General features: G+C 36.6%; 1 protein-coding gene across 1 annotated transcript; it reads right to left on the reverse strand.

The window, feature by feature from the left end:
- Positions 1–25075, reverse strand: vkorc1l1 (vitamin K epoxide reductase complex, subunit 1-like 1). Its single transcript, XM_081365853.1, has 3 exons — positions 24723–25075; positions 16407–16516; positions 1–5010 (listed from the first exon to the last, which is right to left on the reverse strand). The coding sequence occupies exons 1-3, from the start codon at positions 24911–24913 to the stop codon at positions 4784–4786; spliced, it is 528 nt and encodes a 175-aa protein (XP_081221979.1). The 5' UTR covers positions 24914–25075; the 3' UTR covers positions 1–4783.
- Positions 25076–26207: the final 1132 nt, after the last annotated feature.

Below are 26207 nucleotides of genomic sequence, written 5' to 3' on the forward strand. Positions count from 1 at the left end.
GAATGTTTTAATGGCAGATCAAATCCACACAACAACGACACGCGTTAATGTTCACTGCAGTGTGTCCTCCCGCTGATTCCCAGACACAGATCTCACATCCGATGTCCTTCTGCGTTCTCCATAACACGTAGTAATCCATGTAGGAAAAACACAGCATTTAACTTAAATTCATATTTGGCAAATACAGAAGCAAACCGAAACACAGTTCATTTTCCACAAAAGAAATACCCCGAAAAGGTGCGTTCGAAATAAAAAAGAAAAAAAACGACGCCAAACATGAAATCTCCAATCCGTCCATTTCTCATTTCTGTTTATCTACTAAAATATGCTTTAACGTTAACAGTCTGTACATCTACAGGGGCTCGTCGTCAACGAGACGCCCCAACAATTACATCAGGAAATAAAAAGCAGAATGGAAAAACTGGAACTCACATTGTACAATTCTCAGGACTGACGTGGTGCGTTCAGCAGAAAACATCAGAGATAATACAAAGATGAGTAAAGGATCAACCAAATCGCTGTTTGGATTTGGGTTTACAGTGTTTTTGCTCTTTTTTTTTAACAGTGAGATATCGAGTTAAGGATACTGGTTATGAGACAATACCGATTTACCAATCTAAGGACAGACTTAAACCGAAGCGGTTCAGAATCGAGGCTGCAGTTTCTCCAAGGCCCAGTGGACATACAGAAGGCACTTTTAATGAAATTTAAAGTTGTGAAGGCAAGCCTTTTTTAGTCATTTTTGGGGGGTCTTGTCATTTGAATTGGACAAATTTAAAAAGCCTTATCTTTAAAGTCAATATAAATTCAAAACCGACCATTTACGTCACGTTCCTGCTCTTTAATGATTGGTCAGTGCACATTATTATACAATGTCATCTTAAAAATAAAGGGTTTTCACAGCAATTCCATAGAAGAACCATTTTTGGTTCCTCAAAGAACCTTTCAGTGAAAAGCTCTTTGTGCAAAATAATCTTATTTGAATGGAAAGATTCCATTGATGTTAAAGGTTCTAAATGGAACCATTAATACCAATGAAGAACCTTTATTTTTAAGAGTGTATAATAACTTGAAATGCATTTGAAGTTACTTTACTTTGAAGATAATGCCATCTAGATCGCTCAGGCTATTGGTTAATAAAAAGAAATTGAGGAGAAACAAGGTCCTTTTCACAATCCCCAATGGATAAACTCAATCTCTTGACACTGAATGTCCTTTTTCACTCTAAAACACGTCACAGTACTCAAGTAAAACGGGTTGCAAAAGGTTTCATGTCGACTTTGATGGGAGAAACTGTGTTTCTGGCATCAACTTCTCTGCGTTGAATATATAAAACCGACATAGCTCACACACGACTCGGACGCTAATCTACAAATCCGATCAACTCTTGTAGAATTGAGCTGTGTAACTCTAACTACATTTCGATTCGTCCGCTCTGACCACTCAGGCTTGGCTGGTAACACTTAACGAAGATGGACCATATAGACAGAGACGTCAACCACAAAAGCATCATCAGTGCTGCTCAATACACAGTTTCCAATGAACGGTCAATAAATTAGGAAATAACATCTTAGACTTCAGTTTGGGTAGAAGATACCGTTTTTAAATTGATGTGAATTAGCCTAACGCATGACTGTGAGGGATAAAAATACAGATTTGTGTCCAAAAATCTGTCTGAAAACAAAGGGAGGGAGTATTTTCAATGTCCATCACAACCTTATTTTCATTCACAAGTTCACTAAACTATTTATCTTAACGTCACAGCTCTGTTCGAAAACTGAAGCTAGCTCAACATCACCAGAAAACGTCGACGAGAAGCTTGACTCGTCCAATACTGGATTGGATAGTTGGTAAATTCAGATCAAGTTTTCATTGTGAACCAACAAAATAATGACTTTTAGTGTCCAACATGACAGCACAAGACATAGACGGGAGAAACTGGACATACTTGAACTCGAAATAAATTAAAAGAGGGACGAAAACCAGCAGGTTTTTGACTCATCGGTGGACAATTAGATGTTGCATTATCCCAACAGCTGGAGACAAATACTGAGAGGTAGCGGTGAGAAAAAAGTGAATTACTTGTAATTTTGTTGGAAGGTCAAGGGTGACGGCGGGCAGAGGGGTAAATTACACAACAGTAGTACAGTAGATGTGATGTCACTCATGCTACAACATAAATCTTCAATGAGACACAAAAATAAGAAACTATACAGACAAGTTGAATTAAAATAGACCTAAACTCGAACACAAAGGGTGGAAACCTGGGAGAGACTGACTAGTGTACTAACGAAACCAATAATGAAAGTATATAAGTAGTTAACTCCAGGAACACACTGGTCTTTTCAATGGGAATTTGTCGGAATTTCCGCAATATGAGTTACTGACGAGTTTATTAAGGTTGAGGAATTTTGCAACGCTCTAAATTCTGAATTGTATGAAAGTGCAGGACGTTGACGTTATATAAATGCCTTAAACTTCAGCAATACATGCGCAGATGAAGGGCTGGTTCACCCAATAACTAAAAACATGACGCTCATGTCGTTCCAAACCGGTAAGACTTTCGTTCGTCTTCAGAATAGGAATGAAGATCTCGGTTTACTCAAGAGTTTCTGAAAAGACTTGGTCGCTTTATGCACTGAACGGATTGAGTTTAGGCTTTTATTCACATATAAACATTGATTAGCCAACATAAAACAGAAGCTCAACTGTACAGGTGACACTGGAAAAATTAGAATATTGTGCAAAAAGTTCATTTTTCTCAGTAATTTAACTTAAAAGGTGAAACTAATATATTATATAGACTCATTTACATGCAAAGTGAGATATTTTGGTTATAATTTTGATGATTATGGCTTACAGCTTCTGAATATTTTAAAAATGTGGTTTTTCATAGGCTGTAAGCCATAATCACCAAAATTATAACAAAACAAAAAAAGGCTTGAAACATCTCACTTTGCGTGTAAATGAGTCTATATATTAGTTTCACTTTTTAAGTTGAATTACTGAGAAAAATGAACTTTTTGCATGATATTCTAATTTTTCCAGGTTCATCTGTCCTTGCTTGTAATTTTCTGAAAAGACTTGGTCGCTTTATACGCTGAACGGATTGAATTTAGGCTTTTATTCACATATAAACATTGATTAGCCAACATAAAACAGAAGCTCAACTGTACACGTGACACTGGAAAAATTTGAATATCATGTAAAAAGTTCATTTTTCTCAGTAATTCAACTTAAAAGGTGAAACTAATATATTATATAGACTCATTACATGCAAAGTGAGATATTTCTAGCCTTTATTTGTTATGATTTTGATGATTATGGCTTACAGCTAATGAGCATTTTCAAAAATCTGAGATTTTTTCATAAGCTGTAAGCCATAACCATCTAAATTATAACAAAAATATCTCACTTTGCATGTAAATGAGTCTATATAATATATTAGATTAATCTTTTAAGTTGAATTACTGAAATAAATGAACTTTTTGCACGACATTCAGAGTTTCACCTGTACTTGCTTGATGCGTGAGATTGGTTCTCGCATGCTTGCGCTTTCGTTCACCGCATCTCTCTGATTTCACGATGAATGAAAGTCTTGCGGGTTTGGAGAGACGTGAGGGCGAGTAAATGACGACAGAATTGTCATTTTTGGGTGAACTACACATTTTATGAATCTGGCAAGAGAATTCAGAAGTGACTGTGTCGATTTTGGTCGTACAAGAGCTGGCGAAGAAATAAATAAATCATTGATTCTGAAAACGACCGCTGGAAAGATTGCGGTCATTCATCTCATAATTACAGTAATTCCAACAGGACATGAATGCAGCATTTAATCTGGATCAAGACCCCCAACATAATGAGCACAAACGCATGAAGAATAACTCTCACAATCGCTGTTGAAACACTCACTGGAAGTGACGGACATGCCGTGGATTGGGACTTTTTAATGTTTTTCGACGGTAAAACACAAACTAGTCTGGAATATTGCTTTGCGGCAGCTATTTACAGAACTGCGAAACAAACAAATAAAAATAAAAAAGTAAAGTAGTCACAGATTAATCTGATCTACACACACACACAGCGTGTTTTGAGTGGTCCTCTTCCAAAACAATAATAAAAAAAACTGTAAACATAAAAAAATTACACTTTATTTGTCGTTTTCGTGGAATCATCTCTGCGAGCAGTACATTAGCCTCATGATCACTCGTGTTTACCCTTTATAAACCTTTAAATTCAGTCCCGCTGGAATCAGCTGCTCCCAAAGAGCAACGGGTTTCCCAGTGGATTCAAGTAAACAGAATTTCTAAGTCTCACATTGTTTTCTCCGTTATTTTACTCCTCAGGGAAAGCACGCCTTCTTCCGTTTGTACTGACTGGAAGTTTCCTAAGAGCTTTCTGACTGCGCTCTCTCTCTCTCTCTCTCGCGATCAAACAAAAGAAAACCTCATTTTCATCTCAGGGAACAAAGAAAACCAACAAAAAATCAAAACGGACAAAGATTTGTGTTTCTGTTTTCCAATCCTTCCAATAAACCTGTGATCTGTGGCCCCTAAAGTTACACGTTTTCTTTTCCTTGTTTAATTTTTTGTTTCGCTTATCACACACACACACACACACACACACTCACTCACACACACAACAGAATGAACATTTGTTTGGAAGCAAGGTCTCCTGGTGGCAAGTCACAAATTTTCAGAGGTCACATTTTCCCCACGTGTTGGATGATTTGTTCTCCTTCTATACTTGTGTTGTGGTGGTTGTTGTTGCTGTGGTTGTGTGTCTAGTCCCGCTTGTCTTGGAGCTGCTGCTTCCAGGCCTCGTTCAAGTAAACCAGTCGCTTGTAGTTGAGCACAAACAAGATGAAGTTCAGTAGGTACGTGGTGACGCAGATGAAGCAGAAGTCCTTAAGGACGAAGTAGAGGATGTAGCCCAGGTACAGGGAGCCCATCACTGACGCGATGGAGGTGGTCATGAGAATCAGAGCGGCCATCGCACTGGCCGTCAAACCTACACACACACACACACACACACAGAAGTTAATGCACTGAAGCACTGCCACTGCATTCAAAACCTTCACACATGATGGTATGTGTAAGAATATGAAGATAAAAATGATGCAGCAAATTCATCATTAAATGTCCTTCAGCATTAAAAAGCTATATTCACAGAAACTAAAAGAATGCAATATACAATTAAACTATTTGCATTATAAAATCAACTGCAAAAAGTCATTTCATAAAAGATTTCTTCATTTTTGTAGTTATTTTAATGGCATCTATATATATACATTTTAGTATATATACACACACACACACATATATATATATATATATATATATAAAAACACACACAAAATAAGGAAATAATAGTAATAAACAATATAATTCTTATAAGAAATCCACTATATAAAAAAAAGTAATTTCTTCATTTTTATAGTTATTTTAATGCCATATGAGCAATGGTTTCAACACCATATATATACACACACACACACAAAATATGGAAATTAGAATAATAATATAATTCTTATAGAAAATCCACTATATAAAAATGTATTCTTTTTTTATAGTTATTTTAATGCCACATCAGCAAAGACATAATATAAATACTTTAGTACACACACATGCATATATATGTTACAATAAACAATATTCTTCTTATAACAAAAAAATTGTTATCAGTTGAATCACCGTAAAATAAACAAATTTCAGATTTCGAGTTTCTTTAAACACTAATAATTCCTCTATAAATCACACTGAAATCCAGATCTTGCTGGTGTGTTAGAAGAAAAACCCAAGCCAAATGTTCTCAACTCCTTCACTTGTCACTTCACATGCCAAAACAATGAATACTGAATGAATGACACGTATTGTCACTCAGGCTGTGTTTCTATTTCTGTAACACACTGAGATTCTGCCTGTGTAGTTTCAAATCACACACTCATGAGCTTGCACTGCAGTTAGGATGATGCTTTAAAAGGTAAGTGCCTTCATAGACATGCAGCTAAACTGGTTAAGTGTAAAAGAGTGGGTGGGGCTTATGGTGAGGGGTGTGGCTTATGGTGAGGGGGTGGGGCTTATGGTAAGGGGGTGGGGCATTGCCAGGCTTGACCTTTCCTCCACTAATCATCGCTTGACCCTTCGGAAAAGGGAACGTTTCTCCTGAACAGAGGGCATTCAACACACACACACAGGCACAGTCTGGCTATTCATAGTCATGAAATTTCATTAGGGCAGAGCAGGACAAAAAGATCACACACACACTCACACACACATGGACGCAGCAGACAAGGACAGGAGAGGGGAAGAACTTCAGACTCGCGTCTGAGATTCGGGTCATAGTGGAGATCAAGATTTCAGAAATGAAAAACATGTTCAAGTGTCTGTTGGTTCAAGGCTACACACAACACACGGGATCTGTTGCAAAACCCAGTGAGCTCTACAGAGACGGCAGCCGTTAAAGGGACACTTTATAACAGAAATTAAATGTCATTTTTTCCATTCATGTTTTAACTCATACATTAAACCTTATCTGACCAAAAAAATGTAATATGTTTTTGAAAAGGAATTGTTCTATTTCCACTTGATTCATTGATTGAGCTGTTAAAGTTTTATAAATTCATTTGATTACCATCGTTTTTGATGATAAATTTGTAGTAAAGCATAAAACACAGAAATAACATGGAGTTTGGGAAAGAAATACAACAGATTTCATAGGGACCTATTATTGTTAAAGTATTAAATTATTAAATTGTTAATTTTCTGATTAAATTGTTAAAGTTTTTTGATTAAACTTGAATTAAACAATTAAAGCGAGACACCTCACGCGAATCTACGAAAATGAGAAAATGAAGCATTTTGTCAATTAAATATAAAACTAATTGGCATACGTTTCCAGAACAGCAATCTGAACATTCATTCTGTTTTCATTTCATTTTGTTGACATATTAAAGGTTTTTACAGAGCGAATCTTCTTTTTATCACTCCAGAAATCAGAAAATATACTGTCAACAGACTGAAAAAGACATTAATAATGTTTTTAGGAATACCAAGCAAATGATATATGAACATCTTCAGAATATATAGGTAGGAATAAAAGTGTGTGTTAAGATGCTTAAGTGGAGATTTCTGACTTTAACTTTAAGTCCAATAAGATAAACACTTAAATCTTTGGACATGTCATGAAAGCAAAACTCAAAATTAACCAGTGCATGAAAAAAAAAAAAAAAAAGTTTTTGCCTGTACTTTCTTTCATTAAAATGGAAAATTTGGGTGTAAAAATTAAAACTGACTTGGTATTTGCCACAATACAGTCTTTAATTGCCACTTTAGAAGGTTTGGCCGTTCGTTTGAGTACCTGAACTAACAGCCTCTCCATTCATTCACGTGTCGATAAGAAAATAAGAAGAGAAACTGCACAGTAAATGTAAAACGATTCCTCGCTTGCAACCGTCCATCACTCAGAGAGCCGACTGCACGCTGGCATTATGCAAATGTGTGAAGTGTGAAGAAAGACTTCAGTGTGTCCAGTTACAGAAGCACAATGAACCTGAGGACAGATCAGCAGAGCCAAAAACGCAGAAGACCTTGAGTCAGCAAAGCCCACATGACCGCTGAGGAATGAAGAACGGGGCGTTATGAGGCAGGCGTGCGTGTAGGAATCGGTCAGGACCAGACATCCAACAACCCAGTCCTAGGCCTGCACAATATATCGAAATATATACAGGGTTCGTACACCTATTCCAAGGTCAAATTCAAGCACTTTCAGGGGCCATTTCAAAGCTTTTCCAGCACCTTAAACCAGTGTAAATTACATACCAATGCATAGTCAAAATTATTATTTAGTGTTTTTATCACATTAAAAGAGATAATGCTATAAACAGCCAAAATTGTTTCATAATAGCAGAAGGATCAGATATTTAAGCAAATCACAAGTTTTATTTTTTAAAATATATCACTGTCTAAGTCAGGGGTCTCCAACACGTCGCCCGCGAGCTACCAGTAGACAGACGCCAAGGGAAAATCGGACCGAATTTTACTATTAATAATAAAAGATAAGCTAATGTGCATTGTGAATGTCAGTAATTTATCTTTTTTGACTCATTCTTTTTATAAAACTGATTTAAAGGCTGAAATATGCAAGGTTTATCTTTTTATAAAAACTTTATTTGAACTTGTAACTGTTAGTAGATAACATGTTGCAAGAAACTCCTTTAAAATCTGGCCATCTTTTTTAATGTTATTATTTTAATGTTTATGTAAACAAAAAGTGCATATTGATGCTAAGTTTATTTGTTATTTGCTGGTTTGACATAAAACTTGGTGAATGGATTTCATTGTGTAGTATTAGTACTTTTTGAACAGGATTCTGTGATCATTTTGGTCACTATAATCATGAAATGAAATTTTCATGTCATTTCATCTCTAGTTGTGATCAACTAATTATGTGTTTTTTATAGAATAATATGCAAAGTACAATTTTCTATAATTTTTTTCTTTTATCTCTGATTCTGTTGTTTTCTCTGACATTTAAGGGTGACATATATAGGCCTATAAAAACTATTTTAGGTCTAAAACAGTTTGGATAGTTGTTAATATGAGAGTTATGAGACATTATTTAAGATATTGAAGTATTGTATTACACGAGTAGCTCTCGGCCACTTTCATTTTTTAAAAGTAGCTCTCAAATGAAAAAAGGTTGGAGACCCCTGGTCGAAGTAGATAATGCCTATGAATAATACTTTTCATTATGTTAATGTCCAAATATTGCTAACCAGATAATGTGATTTTCAGGCTGTAAAACTGAAGTTATTTCAATGGCTTGCGCCGCGCGAGGACGTTTTGTTGCTGCGTCGACCAAAGCATTGGCGAGCTTGCGCGCATGTTGCGGTCAAAGTTAAAAATAGTTCAACTTTTCCCGCTGCGCTCTGTGACAATTACCCGAGCGGCCAATAAAAGCGGGGCATCCAAACAAGCGCGGAAATCAAAATGAAAACTCCGCCTACTTTTACTCTGGCCAGCGTAGCGCAAATCGCTCTGTATCTGAAGGGCTTCATTTTATTTCTCCATTTAATAACAAACTATTCAGTCAGATAGGTATTTGTTGTGAAAGAAATACAGTTCCAATTTCAAGCATTTTCAAGCATTTTATCCCAAATTTAAGCACTTTTCAAACCTTAAAAACACATCAAAATTCAAGCATTTTCAAGGATTTCAAGCACCCGTACAAACCCTGTATATATCGCGATATGCATATCGCAACAGCTTGCAATAACTGGTCATGAACAAAAGACAAAGAGAAAATCACTCGCTGCTCTCGGCTGAATAAGTTTGGTAGCTTTAATAAGAATCAGGATATATTTAATTCATTCAGTGAAAACTAAGCAGTGTTTTATTTTTACATTTGCTTATTCAGTTTGTGTTGTTAAATAACCCTAATGTAGGATAACCTGAAACCCTAAACCCCACTGATGTTAAAATAACACTTCTTACGCTACAGTAAAACACTGATGTTCACTTTCAGAAACTGTAGGGATGTTTTCTAGTCACGAAAAGAATGTGAAACGTGAAATTTTAAAGATAATTTAAGTTTACTATACACACTTTAATCATTATCGTATCGAATATCGCATTATTTAATGAGTAATTGTCGCATATCGCACTTTTCTTCAATATTGTGCACAGCCCTATCCAGTAGCCGATTAGTCAACTAGTGTCTCTGGATTTGTTTAGCTTTAAATGTTTGTGGTTTTTTAAAGGATATATTTCACGCTCCCATTTTCACGGATTACATGCATATCTGGTTTTTAGAGACGACTGTGATTGTTTTGCACAAATTCAGGTTGTGGTCATTTCATTGAATCTCACAAAAAAAAAAAAAAAAAAAAAAAAAAAATGTCTAGGTCATATTTCATCCCAGAAGCAAAAAGATTATTTTAGGATCATACGGTTTTTGAAATGGCAACATAATTTTTCATGACATTGAAAAATTATGACTTCCCTATCAGACAACCGTGGCAAAGTCAGACATCCCTATGGAGAAACTGAATGAGTATGAGTTTTTACTTTGACTTTTTGCACTGTTAACAACGTTTTAATAGTTTTAGTTATGATGATAATATACCCAGACGAGGGGAATAAGAAATATAATAGAAGCTGAGTAACTCAAACACATAGGCCTAGTCTGAGTCGTTTGCCTAACTATCTGTCAAGAGAGGAGATTGGCGCATAAGAGTCATGGGGTTAAACTAAGGTTGTGAATGTTTGACATGTGCTTTATCATTGAAACGCCTGGAGATTTACAGGCATGCACAAGTGAGGGCGCTTTAGATTACACACATTAAAGTTCCTACTATTATGGAAGCATATGGGTAGCAATATTCAATTTGAAATGTAATATGCAAAATGACAGTGTAATATGTAAAATGGCAATGCATTTCTGTATTTAAATCTACATTTTCCATTACATTTGTGCAATGTTTGGTGCAAAATGAAAATGATAATTCAATTATATAATTTACATTTGGCATTTCATACACTAGTTTTAATATGTAAGTTGAATAGATGTTTTAACGCTTTATAAGTTGCAAAATGAAAATGAAAATGTGATATATTTAATATGTTCAAGCAAAAACTGTAGCAAAATGATCATTTAAATGTTATTTTTCTTAATTGCATTTACACTCAGTTAAAGGGATACTTCACCTCTGGGAAGATGAATGTGTATTTAAAATAGGTCATTTAAGTAGAAGAAATGTGGAGAAATTTTTTAATTTGGAGCTTTCTAGACTGAGAAAAGCCAGAAAATGTATTTTTGGCTTATGTGGATGAAAGACAACAACTCCCAGAATGCATTTGCTTCGCTGCCTTAGGAGGCCACGCCTACCGGTTAGAGAGCACAGTTGAAAACAACAAGGCTAGCCTAAGTAAGTGATGAGTTTGCCAGGGATTTAGAGACCCAAAATGTCCGAGATTCGGCTTTTGCGTTCTACAGTCGCCATTCATCATGTTTACTGTGGCGAGCAGGACGAGGCTGACGGCCGCGGGAGAACGGCGCGAGGCCGGTGGCTTCATTACTGAGACGCGCCGGGTCTCGCATCTCTCACGGAGGAGTGGGAATTTTCTTAGCAATGTTAAAACGCACATCAACCGATCACTTGTTTAGCGTTCATGTAAACACTACAGTCAGATTCACCGATCGGAATTAATTCAGTTAGATTGAAACGAGAGGTGTGCATGTAAACAATGAATGGCGACCGCAGAACGCAAAAGCTGAATCCCGGACATTTTTAACAGTCTCGCCCGCCGGACAAGTCCGGGAAAAGGAAGATGGTAACCCCTACTTACTCAGCTTTCTCCTATTATTCAGCTTTCTCCACAGAACAAGAGCATGCTAGCTTAGCTTCCAAAGAAAGACGGCTGATACTGTGTACATTCTGTGAGTGAGATCCCACCCTGTATGGGCGGGCTGAAAACATGCGGAACAACGCCATCTACTGGCTGTAGTCTTTAGCCTCTGGACAGAAAATCCTCCGATGACGCAAAATGACGATTTTTGCGTCATCGGAGGATTTTTTCCAGACAAAAAATACATAAATCTTAGGGGTGGGGGAAAAAATCGATTCTTTGATGAATCGCGATTCGGGACGTGGACGATTCTGAATCGATTCACAAATGTCAAAAATCGATTTTCTAAAAAAAAAAAAAATTCTAATAACGTAACATTGACGGAACGCAAAAGGCGGAACTCTGAAGCGGACGTGCACGTGCGCGGACAGTCTGTGGCGTGCACATAACAGAGACGCGCACATAACGGACGCATGATGGCTGAGCGCCAAATGTGCAATGCCAATCACAAAAAGTTACATTTTGACTGTAAGTTACTCTCTGCAGATGTTCATTCACTTTCTTTGTATAAGCTGTTTTTGATTGTGATATACAGCAAACATTTCAAGTCATAACTCTTTATTATTTAGTTGTGTACTATAAGTCAAGAGCGACTTTGTATGTTACTAATTATTCAGAATATGCATAAGTCCACAAGCATTATACGTTATGATAGCTTCTGGTACATAATTCTATATTTTTGAACGAAAACTGTTTGTGAATTTGCTACAGCAAAATTTTTTTTTGTATGAAGGATTATATTGCTCATTGGAAATAACAAGAGGATGTTGGTTAGAAGTCTATTATTAAATGCTACTATGCTAGAGATTCAGAATATGCTGAAGTTTGTATTCATTTACTACAAGTATGCTGCTAGTACAAGCACACATTTATTTTCCTGTTGGTTCTCAGCAATGTTGGGACATATGCTGGCAAATGTAACCTTACAGTTGACTTGCCAAATCACTTCCATTTGTTTTAATAATAAAATTAATATAGGAAGTATTAGAAGTAAGTTCGTTATGGGTCATCATAAATACTTTGCTTTAAAAGTACCAAGTAAAAACATTTTTTCAATGTTTTTGATAAAAGGCACTTCCCTGAGAATTGAACTTAATAAATGTGAAAAAGACACTTTAATGTCTGTCATTATGTGTGTCATTCTGTATAGCAAAGCAGATGAGAGTAGATCATGATCAGAAACCTGATTAGAAATCATTATGAATAAAATCGAATTGTTTTGAATCGAAAATCTTTTTGAATCGAAAATCGATTTTGAATCGAATCGTGGCCTCAAGAATCGGAATCGAATCGAATCGTGAGATGGTAAAAGATTCCCACCCCTAATAAATCTCTCCTCTCAGGGGGATATGAGGGGGGAAAGCATGGTAATTCGAAAATACTACAGGTTTTCTACTAATACAAAGCTTAATGCTAAATCCTGAAGTAACCCTTTAAGACACTAGCGATTGCATTTTCATTAAATGTCCCGCAATGAATGTCAACTTTGCAACTTATAAAGCGTTAAAATTAGGGCTGTCAAAAGATTAATCGCATCCAAAATAAAAGTTTGTGTTTACATAATATATGTGTGTGTACTGTGTATAATTATTATTTTGTATATATAAATACACACACATGCATGTATATATTTAAGAAATTTTGCATACATATACTGTATATATTTATATATAATTATATATAAATATAATTTTTTTAATATATAAATTACACATTTTTCTTAAATATATACAAGCATGTGTGTGTATTTATATATACAAATTTAATTATACACAGTACACACACATATATTATTTAAACACAAACTTTTATTTTGGATGCGATTAATCGCGATTAATCTTTTGACAGTCCTAGTTAAAATATATATTCATATACATAATAAAACTAGTGTATGAAATGGCAAATGTAAATTATATATTTGATTTTTCATTTTGCACCAACATTGCACAGATGTAATGTCAATTTAAATACAGAAATGCAAATATAAATACAGAAATGCATTGTCATTTTCCATATTGCATTGTCATTGTGCATATTACATTTCAAATTGAATATTGCTACCCATATGCTTCCATACACTATAACCTAAGACACTCGATCTCGTATTGGTCTCAATCCTGTTTCAGGAAACGATACGAGTAAACTTTCATCTCTGGCTAATACCAGACGCTGTAACACTGCACAAACGGATGTGAACTATCAGGTGTTTCACAAATACACCTAGACGGAGACAGAAATGTTATCACCTATTAGTTTCAACATAATTCCCACACTAGTAAATGTAGTTTAAGGGGCTGGAAAACACCATGCGTGTTCTTGTGTTTAAATTATGGCTACTTGATTATGGGAATAATCGTAATTTAACACCATTGACTTTGGAAACTTTACCTATTTTTTTTTTTTTAGTGTCTTTTTATCACTGGATTCATTGATGTTTGAATATATAATTCAACTTAAAAAAAAAAAAAAAAAAAAAAAAATGTAAAAAAAAAAAATAATACTAAAAAAAATTAAGTATATAATGTATACACAATAAATAAATATCAAAAACAATAAAAACTAATTTACGATATCAAAATAAATAACATCACCTATGTTGCACTTCTACAACCTACTGAAAACTACTAAACACTATAATAGTTTTATCTCAATTATCTTGTTTTCATAATTGTCAAAAGTCAAAATTTGTATAGTGTTTTCACATACACATTGTTTCAAAGCATGATATGTTTATAATATCTTCATGCCTCAGTTGCATTTATCAGTTTAGAGCTGGGCGATAATAAGGTTTACATTTTGCAATGATACAAGCAATTTATATCGCTCTACGTGATACCTTATGTATCAATATTATACAAAGAGCTGGGCGATAATACATTTTGCAATGATATAAACAATCAAGCGGTTGAGAAATTGTAAGTGAAAATAGCCCAAGTTTAAATACAGCTACACTGAACAAAAGTGCACGCAGAAATCAACACATTTTTATAAAAGTTGAACTTAATGCAGAACGGACAGTAAAAAACAGTGCACGCAATGACCAAAGACATTCATCAGAGACCAATAGACAGGTTAGTTTGAAATATCAAGATTCTGGCTATAAAGTAACATTTATTATGGCATATACTTTCTATACTGGTGCATCCTAGAGATGCGCGGTTGGCGGTTACAGCCGTGGATAACCCGCGGATCGGGTTGCGAAAAATTATATTTTAATTAAATTCGGGCGGGTGGCGGTTGAACAAATCAAATGATTGCTAGGCCTGCTGGTATAAAATGAATTGCAGTCTCTTCCCATGCAGTCAAACTTAACGTGAGTCTTCAGAACAGGCTCGTCACATGACAGTGCATAGAGTTCATTAGCCTATAATGTGAATGACTTGTTATTTTATTCAAGCTTGCTTTCTTTTTGCAAAAAAATAAAGTGCAATAGGCATTAATTAGTAGTAGGTTAAATAGCAGCATGTTGAAATGATGTGCAAAATTGCGTTTATTACAATGATGAAATTGTACAGTAGCCTAGTCAGGTAAGGTCAGGTTGCCGATGTATGTTTTATTTAGGCTATTTATTTATTTTTGTCCCTGTGCGCCGATCGGAGACGGAGGTCACTGCTGATATTCTGGGGATACAACATAGCCAATAGACTATACTAGTAGGGACTTTAGCCTCATATTGTACACCTTTCTGAAGTTTTATTTCAGGTTTTGATGTCCTTAAGAATATATATTTGCAGTATAAGTATCTCAATATATTTTTTCCGATTTTGGCCTGTCTACTTAATATTCATGAGCCTCTCTTCTGATTGGCCTGTTGTTTTCTGAGTGACCCACCATTGGTGGGGGTGGTGACTGAAGGCGGTGACTGAGTAGTTCTGACATCACATTTATACGGAAGACACAACGGCTCGTGAAAAGGCACAGCTACCATGAAAAAAGCCAGGAAATTTCAGTTTTGACAATATGGGACCTTTAAATATCTTTGCTGCATTGGATCAGTATCATTTCTAGAACAGGCAAGAGCTTTCTAGCCTCGCGGAGCCTTGCATCGCCCATAGTAGTGCTGGGCGGTTTGACCAAAAATCAACATCACGTTTTTTTTCTAAATTATACCGGTTTCACGGTTTTTACCGTTTTTTTTTTTTTTTTTTTTTAAGCATGATGGGTGTTAACCACATTTTCTACTGAGTGAGAGAGGAAATACTGGAGTAGATTTACTTATAATGCCCTATTTTATTGTCATGAGTGAATATTATAGAAAAATTCCACACTAATATTAATAATACAGGTTTGCAAGGCTGTTTACAAAGAGGTGCCAGCAGGACGCGCTTTAGGAGCGGCAGAAACAGTGGTTTCCCCGGTAACGGCTGTACACAAAGCAGCAACGCTCATAAACACTGCTTTATCAGGAAAGATAAAGAAAGATTCAATCGTAAAACCAAAGAAACTTTTCTAAAGACCGTCAGTTCACTTCAGATACGTTAATACAGTATAAAAACACGCGCGCCGCGAGAAAAAAAGACACTCTCACCCCCACACGTCTCGTGCCCATTCTAGTCAATGCTTGTGTTTCAGATCGAAGCTTCCCAGAAGCGGCTCTCCGCGCCGCTTCGCTAAATATAGGCGCCTAGTCTATTTTGACGCACCGCGTGGAGGACGGAATAAAACCTTGTCGCAGCTGTAATGCGCCGCAGACGTGTGGTGAGACTGTGTCGCGCAGTGCCGCGTTCCGATTAAAGCGACATACACCGGTATTGCGGTATATTAAAAATTCATATCGTAACAAAAATAAACACCGGTATTCGGTATGAACCGGTAAACCGCCCAGCACTAGCCCATAGACCTTAAAACAATAAGGTGCGGCTTTGAAAAATGGTCAAAAAAACGTTGATGCGGATGGATGGTGAGTTTTGTGATGCGGTTGCGGATGAAATAATAGCCCATCCGTGCATCCCTATAAAGTACCTGTTCATGTGAAACAGCGGTTTATGACGTTCTTACCTAGTAACAGCTGAAAGACATAAAAGAAAATTCCATAGACACTGTTTGGCTGGTTTACGGCACTGTCGTTCCCAAAAATGGATCCCAACAGTCCAAATCCTCGACCCCATCTAGAGAGAAGATGAAAACACAACAGAAAGAGACCGTAAAAAAGCAGAAGTTGAAAGCAGACAACATGAGAGAGAAGAACTAAAAATATATAATGATATCTCAGCGCTCTGGGCTCCTCTTGGGAACACAAGAACATTAAGACAGAATATTTGGCCTAAATCAAAACTATACAATGATCAAGGCAGCGGTTTCCGTTTATTGGTGCGAACAGATTTCTGACCCAAATTGTTTGAAATTACACCAACAAAGGAGAAATGTGGTGGTTTCCAGTCACATCCAATTCCAGCATTTGCAGTCCAAACACAGCAAATATAAACATTGGGTAAATTAGTCCATTTTAACTGCATTATATGTGCTACTTTTTAGTGTGCAAGTGACATCAAGTATGTAAAAAACATTTCTCTCGTCCATTATCTTGGATTAGGCTCATCGCAAGGCGTTTTCAAATTTGAAAAAAGGCTGATTTATTCCCTTTTGTCAAATAGATAGAAAACTTCAACACCCATAATGCATTGGGCATGTTGCCGTCCAAGGCCACGCCCCCCAGTCTGCTATTGATATGCTTAACGGACTCAAATACCACCTTGCTTTAGTAGGAAATACTTCTCAGCAAACTTTTAGTCATAATGGTGTCGACTTGTATGGTTCCCGGATGCAAGAAAGGTTCAGTGGGAGTGATGGAGCGTTCCACATCGTATTTACGGGTTAAACGCACATGAACGCCACCACCATGACATGAATACGAATGGGAAGCTCAGGATTTTCTTTAAGCCCCGATCTTTACGAGTTAGTGAGAAATATGGCGGAATACCACAATATTTAAAAGTATTTAGCAGTGATATTGTCAGACTTTTCTATAGTGAAGTAAGCTTATTGCCTATAACGATGTGTGACCCTGGACCACAAAACCAGTCACATGGGTAAATTTTTTTAAAGGGTAAGTTCGGTATTTTACACTTAAAGCCCTGTTTACAGATCGTTTCTGATGAAATATAACGGTTAAGATTAAAATTTGGACACATGCTGCTGTCCCGAGAATTTTAGGTTTCTTTCGCTTTCCCCAAAACCTCTAGAATAGGTGTATAGGTGCACTGGAACAATACTTCATAAAACGCATTAAACTTTCATTTACAAAGACCTGAAACTCCGAGTGGTCAGGGGTGTTCACTGATATGCTCACACAAAAATCGCTGCAAAAGATGCTTTCCAACAGGTGTTTTACCATTCGTTGTAAAACTGTGGATCTATTTTTCCAAACGTCTCACACCCGTAGATTCTTCCGCTGACAGCTTGAATAATAGACACTCCAGCCCAGTTGGTGGCGATAATGCACCTTTGCCAATTGCAAGCAAACCACTGGCATTTCATTGAATACACAGAAGCAGCAGAAGAAGAAGCGGCGGAGTAATACCGTACCTCACAGCACATTCAATACAAGTCAATGGAGTTGGACAAAAACTACGATAAAACCTGTTGAAAAGCATCTTTTGCAGCGATTTTTGTGTGAACACCCCTGACCACTCGGTGAGTTTCAGGTCTTTGTAAACGAAAGTTTAATGCGTTTTATGAAGTATTGTTCCAGTGCACCTATACACCCATTCTAGAGGTTTTGGGGAAAGCGAAAGAAACCTAAAATTCTCGGGACAGCAGCATGTGTCCAAATTTTAATCTTAACCGTTCTATTTCATCAGAAACGATCTGTAAACAGGGCTTTAAGTGTAAAATACCGAACTTGTCCTTTAAATTCAGATTAATCACATGAAAGCTGAATAAATAAGCTTTCCATTGATGTTATGGTTTGTTAGGATAGAACAATATTTGGTCGAGATACAACAATTAGAAAATCTGGAATCTGAGGGTGAAAAAAAAAATTTAAATATTGAAAATCTCCTTTAAAGTTGTTCATTTATGTTGGCGACTGTGCTGCATTCACTCACAAAAATAAATGTTTTAAATATTTACGGTAGGAAATTTACTAAATATCTTCATGGAACATGATCTTTACTGAATATCCTAATGATTTTTGGCATAAAAGAAAATTCTGTAGTTTTGACCCGTACAATGTATTGTTGGCTATTGCCATAAATATACCCGTGCGACTCATGACTGGTTTTGTGATCCAGGGTCACATATTATAGCATTATAATATAACGATATAATGTAATGATAAAGTATACAGTGGCTTCATAGATGAATTAAAAACATAAAAAAGCAAAACACACCTGATGCACATTCCTTGTTCTTCATTTTCTAGGACTGGAGTTTAAGAAAATTGCTGTATTTTTGTGTAATTAATTAAGAGAAAGTACTCTGCCGAAAGTGACCGTAAACACGACATCCCAGGACGACTTGAACGCACCATGAGTTACTTTCGGTTTCTGGTGAAGTAGAGCTGCACAATTCTGGATAAATTGAGAATCACGATTTTTTGTTTTGAATAGAGATCATGATTCTCCCACAATTCTGAACAGACAACTAAACAAAATAACATAATTTACTAGAGGTTCTGACAAAATATGAATTGCTGCAGTCTATTTAAAATGTTGAATTCATTTGAATGAATTACTTAAAAATACAGTATAAGTTGTTTCGAATGAATGATTCAATGACACATTAAGTCACTTGGTCACCTGGTGGCGTTACGATGTAATTGACAACAGTTATTGCCAAACGAGCAAATCACGTTAAGGTAAGAAAGCTGTTGTCGTAGTGTTACATTTTTACCATAATGTTGTTTAAAAAGTGGAGAAAAGTATGATATAATTTTCAGTGATAAACCTATACTTACAGTAACTCTTGTTAATAACCCTCTGATGATCAGTCTGTCAAGTCAAGTCATCTTCATTTATATAGCGCTTTTATCAATGTAGATTGTTCCAAAGCAGCTTTACATTGATAATAGAACATTAAAGTAACAGAGATTCTGTGGGCAAGGATGCAAAAATGTGGAAGTATAATCTTTATATTTACATTTATGCATTTATTTACATTCTTATCAGTTCTTTCCCTGGCAATCGAACCCATGACATTGGCGTTGCAGGCGCCAGCGCTCAACTGTTTGAGCTTCAGGAAAGCTTCTGTCCGGTAGTTTTCACGAAAACCCTCAAGCAGTCAAAAGTCAGGCAAAATGCATCACCACCCGGCAGACTTTTGCTGACAAATAAACGTGAATTTCTCGGTCCAGGTATCACAGAGAACAAGTAAACATTGTTCATTTACATAACTACCAGTACCAACACAATACAAAGCAGGTTGAAAATTGACAAAGTTACACTTTAAGAGTAAACTTGAACGTAGCAACTGATTCTTATATGGGTCTGAAGTGTTTGAAAATAACCCTGAAAACGTTTCTATAATCTAACCTTGAAAAAGGCGTGTAACAGCCCTTCATCTTCATAACTTCCTTCCAATGTGTTCATCAAAGAGCCAACCGTGCCAAACACCAGAGGTCATGCCCAATCTCTTCCATATGTCATGATCACACATGAGTAATAATGCAGAACAATCATGATTCTGTTTCGAGCAATATTGCATCAAAGCTTCAGTGTAATATCAAAAATATCACGATTATTAGCAAGCAAAGTCTGCATACCAGACGTGCGTAATACATTTTACACTTTTACGAGACGTCTAATGCTCACTCACCGACTCTACTCTCAAAACACGCAAAGACAACGGAAGGATTGTGGAAGAATAACTGGAACAAGCAGCATGTTTTCCACTTCACTGTCCATAGGCATTTTAAAAGATTCCTCAATAATTAAGTCTAAGCCTTCAACCAAAACCAACCAGCTCAAAGATTAATAAATTACAGCATTGCAATGTTACAATGTTGATTAGAATAAAAAAAAGGTTTATTATACTTGAATTATTTGATGAGTGAATGAACCACAAATGGAATCACAAACAACTGTACAAAATGAAAATAGATGTAGCCTAGTTATTGATTATGAAACGATAAACAATGTAACAATATAAAACAATAGGATATAAAGAATGAAAATCTAACAATATAAAACAATCAAACAACAAATATATAGCATATAATTAGTTGGCCTATACATAGCAGTTACATAAGCTTGATCACCCACAATGCTTCATGGGATTGGGCGTTCTCTGAAAAGCTCTTTTAAAATGACGTTCATTGCCAAGGTAACAGTGATTTCTCTGATTGGTGGATCTCTGCAGGATTATGGGGTAGTCTAGTTCCTCACTGGGATTTTGCCTTTTAAAAATGATTTCTTGAAGTTAAAATCACTAGGACTTGTGGCTTGTACATCAGCAGGTCCCAGTCTCAGACGTCACGCACACAAACCGTTGAGCATCTGATTCATATGGCACACAAAATTGGTCTTCAAGTCATCATCTGATTGGTTGAATTCTACAGGATTTCCGGGAGACGTGTGTGTCGCTTTCGTTAATGGTCTGCCTGGAAACAAAGGCATTGTGATGCCAAACCCCCTCATGGAAAAAGAAAGCCATTATGTTTATAAATGTGATAATGAGCGTTTATAAGGATCAACTAAACACTGGATTTTCAATTATGTCAAGCATGTGAAGTTAAAGCAACACCAAAGCACTTTTTCTCTTCGGTCCCCCTACAGGTTGGAAGCGGAATTGTCCATTACCGCCGTCGTAAATAATTTAGCCTACCGTTGCACACATGCTATTTGTTTATACAACATCGGCTTTGGAAATAACGATGTCCACAGACAAGGTAGAGTATGTTGCATGATTTTATGAAAGTATGATGTATTGCGACATCAGAAACAGCTATTTTTTTTTATATAAGCGCCACCTATCGGCTATAGTAACGCTTGCCGTAAAGCAAGTCAAATTTGTAGTTTTCTTATGCCTCATTCGAACTACAGAACTGCCCGATCTTGCGTAGTGCGGTTATAGCCTATATAGGAGGATCTTTGTTGACATCTTTGTACGCATGCGCGAGTGGTTGTGTGGCTCATGCGGACGCGTCGAGTATAAACAAGGTTTTACAGCTCAGCCACTTGTTTTTTTCATATTTTTTTGCAAGTGGAAGATCTTGGTTTACATTTGGACTTGGATGTGATCTTATAGGCTTGAAAAGGTTGGTGACCACTGCATAACGCAAACCCAGTCAAACGTTTGACTGCAGTATCTTGTATTCTATGCGCCTTATAATCCGGTGCGCCCTATATATGAAAACAGTTATAAAATAGGCCATTCATGGAAGGTGCTCCTCTGCTTATAGTGCGGAAAATACGGTAGTCTGGGTGCTGTGGATCGCGGTTTGGGACACCTGAATCAGAAAGCGAAAACATATGACTCGGTTGATTTATTATTTTTTATTTTATTCAATCTTCTATAAATACATAGTCACTAAGACTTAGGCCTACCATGAACAAAATGAGCCTCACAAACTCGATCAGTAACGTTAGAAATCCAGGCTTCGGAGCGTCCAGGTTCAATCGCCTAATTGCACGCAACCATTTCTTTCGTTTTTCGCGATCCTTTTCGGAAGGATTTCGAAAAAACTTTTTATCAGGCCCCCAACGAGCCGTACAATCGACCACACAGCAAGAGTGAACCATCCTCTTCTCTAAATCCTCCTCCAAACGTGCAAAACAATCAAATTTCAGGTATCTAGCGGTGTTTCCTGCCACACGATTCCCGTGATGCAACGCGGCAAACATAAACAATGACGTCACAAAAGATCCGCCTATAGGGTCGCAAAGCGAATGCAGAAGTGTCGTTCACCCGGTTACGAGCTGATGAACCACTGAAACCATTGTGGAAACATTATTTTAAGGTACAAAAGAATCTTTGGTGTTGCTTTAACGGCATAAACTCTGTAAAATACATCCAAGAGTTTTACAAGCCGGTGTTTTGTTGTTTGTAGGGACATCAAAGTTACATTTTCACGCCCCTAAACATGACACTGAACAAAATGAAACTGTGATTGGTTGCTTTACATGTCAGTCAGACGGCCTCTTCGAAGTTATTGGCCAATGAAAGATGCGATGGAGTCCAGACCTTCTGTCATCAGCCTGAAGATCAAGCTACACGAGAAAAGCTTTGTACATTACTGTTAAAAATCAATTTCCTTATGGAGAAAATAAATTGGATTTTTACTTCCAGAGCACAATTTTTGCTCTCTTTAACAACCAAGTCAATGCAATTTCTGAAACCAATACATGCATCAAAATAATGCTGTTCTAGTGTCTGTATTTCAGGTTTGCTGCACAATTCCACTATACTATGAACTTTAAATACAAGAGTTCACTGGTCTGAAACTGCAAACAAGCTACGTGCATTGAGTCATTAGACTATCTTTGGTTCGTCTGGCAACTCCAATCGAGATATATTCCAATATATACTCCTCTTACAGCATAAAATGACATCTTTCTCCTGCAGAAACACTTAGAAATCCTTCCACAAACCTTTAGACAGGAGTGCAGTGAAGACTCAATGATCAACGCTGTGTGGATTCCCAACAGAGTGGCGAGACATATACACCTAGCAAAAGATCTCGATCACGTAAAGCCAGTCAGTTCTGCTGCACATTAAAGTCTTATAAATGCTGGTTCCCTTTAAGAGCGAGACCTTAAGCCTGATTATGTAACGTTCCTGAAAACCTTCACCCAGCTGGGAGTTTTGTTTGGTTGTTTTCCCTGTTGAACACCGGGAACGTCCCTCTGTGAGCAAATAACCAAAGGCGATTTCATAAACTTTAGTATCTCTTTAACTTGATGGTAATAAAAATAAGTGACCATGATATATAATGATGTCCTATTTATCTCAGTGATGAGTGGGCACATCTACAGATCCACAGATAAAGCTGGAGACTCTATTAATACCAGAACCCTGCAAGACACATGAAGCACATCCAAAGCTGTCATCATCTCGATGAGCGAAAGAACCACATTGAGTTACCAACAAAAAAAATCATCCCTTATGACAGCTGATCTATGCTGATATGATTTTGGTAAGCATGTGGTGGTTTGTTTTCATAAAACAAATGTTGTTTTCCTGAAAGTGTGTGTGTGTGTGTGTGAGAACTTCACATGACTCCTGACAACCACATCAGCATCTTTTTTTCCCTCAACAAGTTGCTCAAAAGAAGTGGGCTTGTTATCGCTGAATAAACGGGAAAAACTATACTTAAAAGCATTGCAGAATCCAGATATTTAAATTGACTATCTAATATATCTAATATATATATATATATATATATATATATCAAATGAAGGATGCATCCTCACACGTTATCATTACATTATCATAATTACTTTATTCTTATCGGTATAAACTATGATATCATCATAGTTTATACCATACGAGTAAGGTAAGCACTATAAATAATTGCTAAACCACACCATTAATGGTCAGATCATGTGTGAGGGTGTATCCATCAGTAGTAAAATCAGGAACTGAATCCTCATAAAATAAACCACACTGATTTCAAAGGTTACTAAAACAAAGTTGAACCCAGATCATCATCAAACCAATCCACTTCTTCAGCCATAAACACCAATAACACATTTAAACGTCACACTCAAAACATGAAGAGAAACAAATATGTAATGAAACTGATGACAGGTATGAAACAGCCTGTTGTACTCATATAAGGGATGTGCTGTCAAGTTAGCTGAGTGAAGATGCTTATAAATAAATGAGTCTTTGATTTCACCCCGAGACCACAATTTATTTATATTTATTCTCATAAGTAAACGCATATAATGTGTGTATTATTATTACAATATTCACCGCACTGATATTGAACTCATTCACTCATTAGCGCGGTTAGCATTAGCTGCTATCGCACTGTGTTTGTGTTTCACAAGACAAAAGCCACATTCAAATACAGCTTTAAAAGAAAGTCGCTTCATTTATATCTAGATGTATGGCCTACACCAATACGCTTTTCAAGAAAACACCCTAAATATAAGACTTAATATTTTTATTTGATCAAATTCTCATTCAGTAAGGCGGCCCGGAGCGACTCTCCGGCTGTGTCTCAAAACCAACCGAAACCCCCTATCTAGACAGTACTTTCAGCTCTTCACACGCGAATTTAAACTGTGAAACGCCCCTAAAATGAACTAAAAAGAAACAAAAGGGGTCGAAATGTTGTTTTCGAGCGCTCAAACGCGCCTATGACAGACACAGACGTTGTCTATATAGGGAACTCGCTAGGGTTTGACACACAGTCCCTCTCTCTCTCACCTGGACGTGAAGACTTTGGAGCAGCTGATGGAGCTGCTCAGGTCGCACATGGCGCGGTAACTGGCGTCGCGAGTCTTTTCCCTCTCCACATGGAAAGCGTACAGGGATATCAGGATTCCTGAGAGACACACGAGAAGCCGGACTATCCGCTCCCAGCGAGGGGTGGACACTCGCAAGACGGGCGCCGCCATTTTTTCCCGGCCTAAGCACGAACGCGCGCAGCCTCCCCTGCCTCAACCGTTGGGCGCGCGACGTGGAAAAGCGTCGGGACGTGTCATCAGACCATGGGGGCGTGGCTTTGGTTGAATGTGGGCGTGGTCTGTTCGACAGGGCTTGTGTCTATCAAGCGTCTCGCCATTCTTGGGTTAGTGGGGGCTTTTATAGTAGAATAAAATTCAGGGCGTCTTTGTGTGGCCCTTTGCACTCTGATTTCACACCCGCATATTGTAAAGCTGCAGGCGGGTATACAGAGAGAGAGAGGGCTTTTGATTAAATTACAAAATATTGTTGTGTGTTGTGTCCTTGTGTTTATCTGCTGGCTGTACAAATAATTGCCCCTCGGGGACAATAAAGTTACCTTGACCTTGAAAATATTAAATTCGAATTCAAAATTGCTTTATTGGCATGACTGTAAAAATAATACAATATTGCCAAAGCTTGGAATACATAGAATGATAATAAAAACATCAAAATAATAGAAGAAAATATTATAACATACATTTCAATACACAGTGTAACAAATTAGGACGTGTACACATTTGATAGTTTTAACACACAAACACACACATTACTGAGGGTCACTGTGGTGGACAGTAGGGAAACTTTATATACATACATACATATACACATATATGTATATATATATATATATATATATATATATATATATATATATATATATATATATATATATATATATATATATATATATATATACACACAGTACCAGTCAAAAGTTTGGAAACGTTACTATTTTTAATGTTTTTGAAAGAAGTCTCTTATGCTCATCAAGCCTGCAGTAAAAAAAAAAAAACAGTAATATTATGAAATATTATTACAATTTAAAATAATGGTTCTCTTTTTAATATACTTTGAAATGTAATTTATTTTTGTGATGCAAAGCTGAATTTTCATCAGCAAGTACTCCAGTCTTTGGTGTCTTATGATCCTTCAGAAATCATTCTAATATGATGATTTATGATCAATGTTGGAAACAGTTGTGCTGCTTAATATTTTTTTATAACCTGAGATACTTTTTTCAGGATTATTTGATGAATAAAAAGTTAAAAAGAACTGTATAGAATAGAAATCTTTTGTAACAATATACACTACCGTTCAAAAGTTTGGGAACAATAACTATTTTTTTTTAAGAAATTAGTACTTTAATTCAACAAGGATGCGTTAAATTGATAAAAGGTGATGGTAATGATTTATATTGTTAGAAATGTTTTTATTTTGAATAAATGCTGTTTTTATGAATAAATG

Source organism: Scardinius erythrophthalmus (genome assembly GCF_964197995.2).
Source record: "Scardinius erythrophthalmus genome assembly, chromosome: 5".
Classification (NCBI taxonomy): Eukaryota; Metazoa; Chordata; class Actinopteri; order Cypriniformes; family Leuciscidae; genus Scardinius; species Scardinius erythrophthalmus.

Coding starts and splice junctions, on each gene's coding strand:
- vkorc1l1 (XM_081365853.1), bottom strand. CDS start 24,913: ATGGCGGCGCCCGTCTTGCGAGTGTCCACCCCTCGCTGGGAGCGGATA. Junction 16,517..24,722: donor TCCAAAGTCTTCACGTCCAG/GTGAGAGAGAGA, acceptor TCTTCTCTCTAG/ATGGGGTCGAGGATTTGGAC. Junction 5,011..16,406: donor TGTCTTTCAGCTGTTACTAG/GTAAGAACGTCA, acceptor GTGTGTGTGTAG/GTTTGACGGCCAGTGCGATG.